Source organism: Cyprinodon variegatus, unplaced genomic scaffold, assembly GCF_000732505.1.
Source record: "Cyprinodon variegatus isolate N-32 unplaced genomic scaffold, C_variegatus-1.0 Scaffold26, whole genome shotgun sequence".
Classification (NCBI taxonomy): Eukaryota; Metazoa; Chordata; class Actinopteri; order Cyprinodontiformes; family Cyprinodontidae; genus Cyprinodon; species Cyprinodon variegatus.
Window position 1 is genome coordinate 844,743 of NW_015150479.1, and position 7,072 is coordinate 851,814.

Sequence of the window (7,072 nt, forward strand, 5' to 3'; positions counted from 1 at the left end):
AAAGATATCCCCAAAAAAATAAAAGAAAAACTGTGGACATCCACCACTCTAACATTCTATTAACTAATTCGCTGATCTGGATATCAGATGAAAGATTCCGATCCGGTCATTTCTTTTTTTTTAGTAACACCATACGCAGAAATACAGTTGAAGCATTCTACTCACTCTGGTCATCTATTAGAGTAGCACAGCTGCTAGTGATGATGTGTATCTGTGTTAATTTGTCAAATTTTTTTAAAAAACAATCTTTATTTGAAGCTGATTCTTTCACCCACATGGCATGAAGTACTAATCATTCATTAAACGGCAGTATGGGATCAGATGGGGTATGGGCCGATATGCTCTGACTTGGTATTGCACTAGATTGAATCAGGAAAAATTGGATCGTTGCATGTCTAGTAGGTGATGGCAGAGTAGATCACACTCTCCACCACAGATTTATAGAAGATATGCAGCATCTTGCTACAAACACTGGAAGGCCTAAGCCTTAGAATTTACAATCAATATAAAGAAATGTTGAAGTAAAATAAGGTACATAGCCCTCAGGTATGTACCTTAAATGAATAACGAGCAGTGCTGAAAATATGCGTATGAACAAGATGGCCTATAAACTAGGGGTGCTTCGATTGAGCGGTCTCAATTTCCTTCATTTTGGGAGATCGGTGTTCGGCCGATTCTTAGACGTAAAACCGATCTTATCTACCTCTGCACAGGTCTAAAAGTTAATGTCCTAAACTTTGATTTATATTTCAGAGCAGTAATTTTAGAAGTTTTCTTTTCACAGGTACCAATTAATGCTTTTCAGTAAGATAACATATAAATATTTAATGGGTTTGTGATCTTTTAACAATGGATGTGTTGGTTATAAAAACAAGTACAAATAAATTTGTATTGATCAAAATAAGAATCGGCATGTCTGGCTTTTTAAAGCCAGAAACCTGCAATCAGTGCACCCCCATTATAAACCTGACAGCTACAACCGTTTTATCTGGATGTCAAAACTCCAGGAAACGATTGTGAGAAGTCTGCGGAAGGATACTAAAAGTGTTTCATTCCAGTAATACAGTTTACAATATACTAGGAAAATAAATGTAAACCTCTGAACAACATGCTGCCTAAAAATCTAGGGAGAATTGTAACAGGATTTCTAAACAATCAATCTGAGCCCTACAATACAGTGACAGCATTTTTTATAAAGCTGCAAAGCAGCCAAGTGAGCCCAAGGCCAGTTCATGTAATGCTTAGTTAGACTGCTAGAGATAAAAAGGGCTGTCTGTCTGAAAGTGGGTCACATTCACAACACATCCAACTGAATGAAATGTTGAGGTAGGAATAAAAATGAAAACCTCAAACAACTCGCATAAAAGTTGTAAAAAAAAGAGAAAACTAAAAATGTGAACAATTGTGACAAAGAAAAACACTTGTTTTCTCTTAATAACAGTTTATCCCTCATATAGTCCCCGGTTTATGTTTTATGCACCTTAGTGCTTGTAGACAAAAAAACATAATTTGACGAAACAACAACAAATCTTTAATGAAATTATGTTGTAAAATTGTAATTTTCTCATGAAGTGTGACAAATAGACTAAACTACACTAGAAAGTAGGGAAAGTAGTGATAGGCATATAGAAGTACGTAGATGCGAATAAAAATGACCAAAAAATCTGAAAAAACAACATACTAGAAATTGAGAATATTGTTAAACAAACAAGCTATAAGAGGTCTAGTTGCTATGGGCTTAGACTGCTGGAGGACATAGGGATCCTTTTTCATCATTCTGCTTCATTCTATCGCTATTCTCCCGTTCTGCAGTGTTTGTTGGTTTAATCTCTAACGTTATGCTCTCTCTGCTTTTACTCATAGTAGCTTCATCTGGTCTGTTCCTGTTTGGCTGTGACACCATCCTTGAGAGAAATATCAGCTGTGCTGCTGCAATGAACATCTTTGTTTATAGATGATGGAGCCTGGCCTTTTTTACAGTTTAGTCCCGTTTCTCTGACTGTGACTAACTTTATGTGGTCTATATCATCCTCTGACATGGGAGCTGGCTTGGAGATCATTTGCCTAGCTGTGTGTTTCCTGGACGGGGCCGCCTCTAGAGCTGTCTTTTGTATCTCTACCTCTTTCTGTATCTCTGCTTCTTTCTCCTTGAACCCCAGTCGGCCTAGGCAGTGGAGTTTTCCTCTCCACTGTCACTACAAGCATGCTTAGTGTGAGGGATCGCCTTCGAGTCAATGAGACGATGCAATCAGCTGGTTTTTCTTAGAAACCTTTGAATCAATTTGACTGTATGATCTAGTTGAACTGTCTCTGTAAAGGGAACATTCACAATGTGTTGTGAATTGGCACTATATAAATAAATGTAACTGAATTGAACACATGCAGAAGCATATTAATATAAAAAAAAAATGTACAAAAGGTCAAGTTTAATATCTAAACATGGAAATCTATTTTAAAATGGCAGCAAAGTAAATACTTTGAGTTTGTTGGAAAGAGTGACAGTTATAGAGTCTAACAACGGCAGGACAGATCTATAACAAAGCTGCTTTGTACATTTAAGATGCACAAAATAGACCTGGCCTTGCTGATTAGGAATATAATGGTATTTTAGTACTGCTGCTGGTTGATACTTGCTAAAGCATGGACAGTTTAATATACATGTTGTCTACATTTTTCTATTTTCTGAACTTTGTAAACACTTTTCTTATCTTTCTCTATATTTCCTCAAGGTTCTTGATACCAAAGCTCCTTCAAACAGATCCCAAGGAAACATGTGAGGTTACATTCTAGACGGCATTCCTGGCTAAAACAAATGTAAATTTCTTAAAGAACTTATGTTCCCCATCCACATTCTACAGATTTGCGCATCGAAAAGATGTTGTTTTTTTTAAGAAAGTGGCCAACACCTGAGTTAACCTATGCTCTCTAATACAGATTGGCTTGTTTAAGACATGACCTTTTACAATAAAGTATACGTCCTCCATTTGTATCATTGGGATGGATTAAATGCAAAGGTAAATTTCTCCAATGTGACATCAATAAAGCCCAATTAAAAAAAACAGATCAGTTAACTTTAATTTTAACACATAAAACACTGAAAAGCCTGACCAGCATTTTATTTTCTGGTCTGGCTTTTTTTTTCTACTCAGCCCCTTTACTCGGAAAGCCCTAAATAAAACAGTCTAGCCAACTGCCTTCAGAGGGCCACCTGACTGATAAGTATGAGTCTACCTGTGGTCAACCTCATGTCAGTATAGACATTACTGCTCTGTGAAGGCCTTTAGTTTCCTTGTAGAAAAACAGAACAAACGAAAACCAGACCAAAAGCTGTGCAGACATTTTTGTAGAGAGCTTTGAAATTCACAGACGTCCGTTTAATATATCACTTCATAAATGAGAAGAGGCTAGAACTATAAACGTGTTGAGACATGGCAGTCTATCTATGTGTGCAGGGAGAGCAGCAGGACAATTAATCAGGAAAGTAGCTAAGAGGGGAGCTGCAAATGTCTGTAGCTCAGGTGGAGGTGGACAATAATTCAATATATACCCTTATGTGACACTTTAGATATTCCAGTATACATTACAATCTATGATAATAGCAATTGACACTGATGTTCAGCATTTTCGCTAATTGTATGTGTTTGATTTGTTCTACTAACATGGCAAAAATAATATACGTTTATACGGGTATCTGTTGGTGACATTCTCAGCAGCCTTTCTGAGGCTTTACAATTGTTTATATCCAAACACATTGTATCGAGCATAATCAAAAACAAAATATGTTTATGGCCACACTGCCCAGCCCTGAGCTCCTTGGACAATATGTTGACAAAAAAACTACTTGGAATTTAAAAAAATCTGGCCTGTATGGAATAAACTGCAAGAAGAATAGCCTTGCTAAGGAAAGCAATTAGATGCATGGTATAAGGTTTGCTGTAAGCCATGGAGAGAACACAGCAAACATGTGAATCAAGTCCTGGTCAGATGCAAACCTATGAAATGAAGCATATTGAAAAACTAACACTGTACATCACCCCAAACATACAATTTTATTTTTATTTAATCTTTATTTTACCAGGAAGTCCCTTGAGATAAAATCTCTTTTTCGAGGGAGACCTGGCCAAGAGGCAGCAGTACAATAAGACATATACCCATATGAAGAAATATATGTGTGAAAAGAAAGCATATTTAATCCTAATGATGATTATACATTTTTTTTTATCATTTAATAACAATAAATACTTTAATTTTTCTAAATGTAAATACAATACCTTACTTTCAAATTTAAACACTCATATAGATGGTAATGCACAACTTATTCAGTGACTGAGTCTGAAAAGGAGTATGATTAAGTTTAACTTATATAATGATACCCCTTTTCCATGCATTAATTCATAGCATAAATAGTCTTCTTGTTTCCAGTATCCTTTCCAAAAGGAGGAAAAAAGACAAAAACAAAATAATAAAAATATTACTATTTCCTGAACCAGATGAAAATAATACATAAACCCATATACGCATCTACCTGAATATATGCATAAATAATATATACCTGTTTACACACCCACATATATTTGCACATAAACAAACCTACACCCAATTCCCAAGTCATTCCCAGTGCTGTAATTCCCAGCTGAATTTATCACTGTTACTTTTGAATAGTAAGCAATTCTAAGTCTTTTGTCAAAATACCTCATGCTTGGACTTTGCTGCAGTTCTTTAGTAAGTTTATTCCAGATCTTCACAGAAATGCACATTCTTTTCAAAATAAGTTGGCTCAAAGGAGCTGCATGAAAAGCATGTAACTTTTTAGGTTTTATTTTAAAAAAACAAAATTAAATAGAACAGAATTCAAGTGACAGAAATGACAAGTTTAGTGACTTTTTGTTATCCTGAAAGCATAAAAAAATGTGCATCCAATACAACTAGTCTTTTAAAAACACTATAGAATCTAGAATCACTTAATTAAATCCAAACAACTAAGAATCTATGTTAACCACTGCAAACAGCAGTTGTGTTGCATTCAACTGGTTCAATGAGGCCTAATTGATGCGTCTTTGCCAACAATACGACAATCTTTTCAAAAACCTTGCAGCTCTACAGTATATAATCTGCAGCCCAGATGCTGGCTCATCTCTGCATTCAGGCTGTGACCAACTTCCCTCTCATCTCCTGGCCGCTGAGCTCAGCTCTGCACAGCACAGCACAAAAACAGAACCAAGATATCTCCAGGCTATTTCAATCAAGAATGCAGCTCTTGCTTTACAAAGAGGTGACTCTAACAAACTCATTAATTTGCAAAATACAGCAGACAAATTTTACTTCTATTACAACTTAGTGAAAGGCGTAAAATAATTATCTCATTTTGGAATCAATAATGAGGAACCAACCCCCCACCCATCCATTTCAACAGTGTGAATGAACTCCAGTGCACGGTCAAACTTCTGCAACGTCAAACAAAAACACAGGAGCTTCACTGCAGAGTTGATTATAATAGAGGTCTGCTACAGAGGAGGCATGTCACACAATAGACTTCCATATTCATACTTCCTCCACACCTGGTCCGCTTCAGAGCAGGAACCATGATCACACATCCCTCTTCATATAAAGCAGCTCATTGGGGCTGGCCAGAGCTTTACACGCTGCAGGAAATGATCACATTAAAAACTGTAGAATCTGCATGGTCAAAAAGAGGAAATGACAAATACATCCATGGACAGATTTAAGCTGGAATAAAGCTTGCTTCCTAAATCCAAATCATTATCTGGGACCCAGCAACAACTCTTTTTATGAAACTTGCCCGTCTATCATCAGACCTGTTGAAACAGATCTTAATAAGGCTTCCAGTAAAGCTGAAGAAATCTTGGACAGTTAAAAGCCCTCCAGGCTGTCTTTTTTTTTACTCAATCAGAAACAACCTGCAACTTCATAACATGTGGCTGCCTGCTCCGCTCTGTCCCATTTAATTTTTTTTTTTTTTCTGCACAGTTCTACATTAACTTCTTGGTTTAAGTAAAAGGGCTATACAAACAAGAGGTGTTTTGTTTGATTGTTTTTACCTGTTGATCTTCAGAGCGAACGCTCTTCGCTCTGCGCTGCTGAGAGAAGCCATGCGGGGATCTGAAGTCCAGGGGCCACGGACCTGCTGTTTACGGCGCTGTCGCCTCGCTGTCAGCGCTTCGCTCTCCTGCTGATCGACTGTCAGAGGCTCATCTGGGCTGCGGCGGCTGCAGCTGCAGCTGTCCGGGGTGGAAACTTCCGCATGTGCTTTGAGGTATCCCGTGGAGGGAGTGAAGAGTGAGAAAGAGGGAGTCAGACACCCGGCGAGGAGGAGGAGAAGGAGGAGGAGGAAGAGGAGGAGCAGGGTGGGACAGGGCGGTTGCATAAAGCACGAGTTAACTCCGCTGATAGTAGCTATGGAAGCCCGTTTCTGCCACATAAAAAAAAATGCAGTATAGAAAGTCATAATCGTGAGATAATTTTTATTATTGTCACTAATGTGCAATATTTTCCTCTCTCACTGTGCAATAACACTTTCCAACTATAGCCTGTGTAATTTTTTTAAATGTATTTATAAGGTCAGTACATCTCTGCAGTGGAAGGGCAATAACCAAAGTCCCTTATAGCGGAGGTCTTCAACAGGGGGACCGCGACACCTAGAGGGTCCACAGAGGTACTGCATGGGGGTCGGGAAATGTGTTGGTTGATTACACTTTTTTTATTTTTTTATCCCCCCTTCAATTTTTCCCACTAATTGAAATGTCTTAAAGTACACATGAACACTTATTCAACTCGCTGAAGTAAACAGATAAAGCACAGCTTAACTTTCTCATTTGAATTGAGAAAGCTTCCTGGAGGGGAAGCGAAACGTCTTCAAACCTTGGCCACCAAGTCCAGTGGATTTGTTTTTTTTTTTGTTTGTTTGTTTGTTTTGTTTTTTTTACTTTTACGGAATAAACAGATAAATGGAGGCAGAAGATGTCTTTCAGGCATCAATGCACATTCAGCGACACACAGGAGCTCTTTCAAGGGGGGCACAGTTTCATTCACCACACCTGTCCCATCAACCAGG

At 37.8% G+C, this 7,072-nt stretch overlaps 1 protein-coding gene across 2 annotated transcripts in view; it reads right to left on the reverse strand.

Annotated features, from left to right (window-relative positions):
• The window catches only part of dock8 (dedicator of cytokinesis 8), a 77,254-nt gene extending 70,976 nt beyond the window's left edge, over nt 1-6,278 (reverse strand). For both annotated transcript variants that reach the window (XM_015396014.1, XM_015396033.1), the window contains exon 1: nt 6,060-6,278. In XM_015396014.1, the coding sequence (XP_015251500.1) occupies nt 6,060-6,112 (53 nt within the window). In that variant the 5' untranslated portion in view covers nt 6,113-6,278. The remainder of the gene's footprint in view (nt 1-6,059) is intronic.
• Between the last annotated feature and the right edge of the window lie 794 nt (nt 6,279-7,072).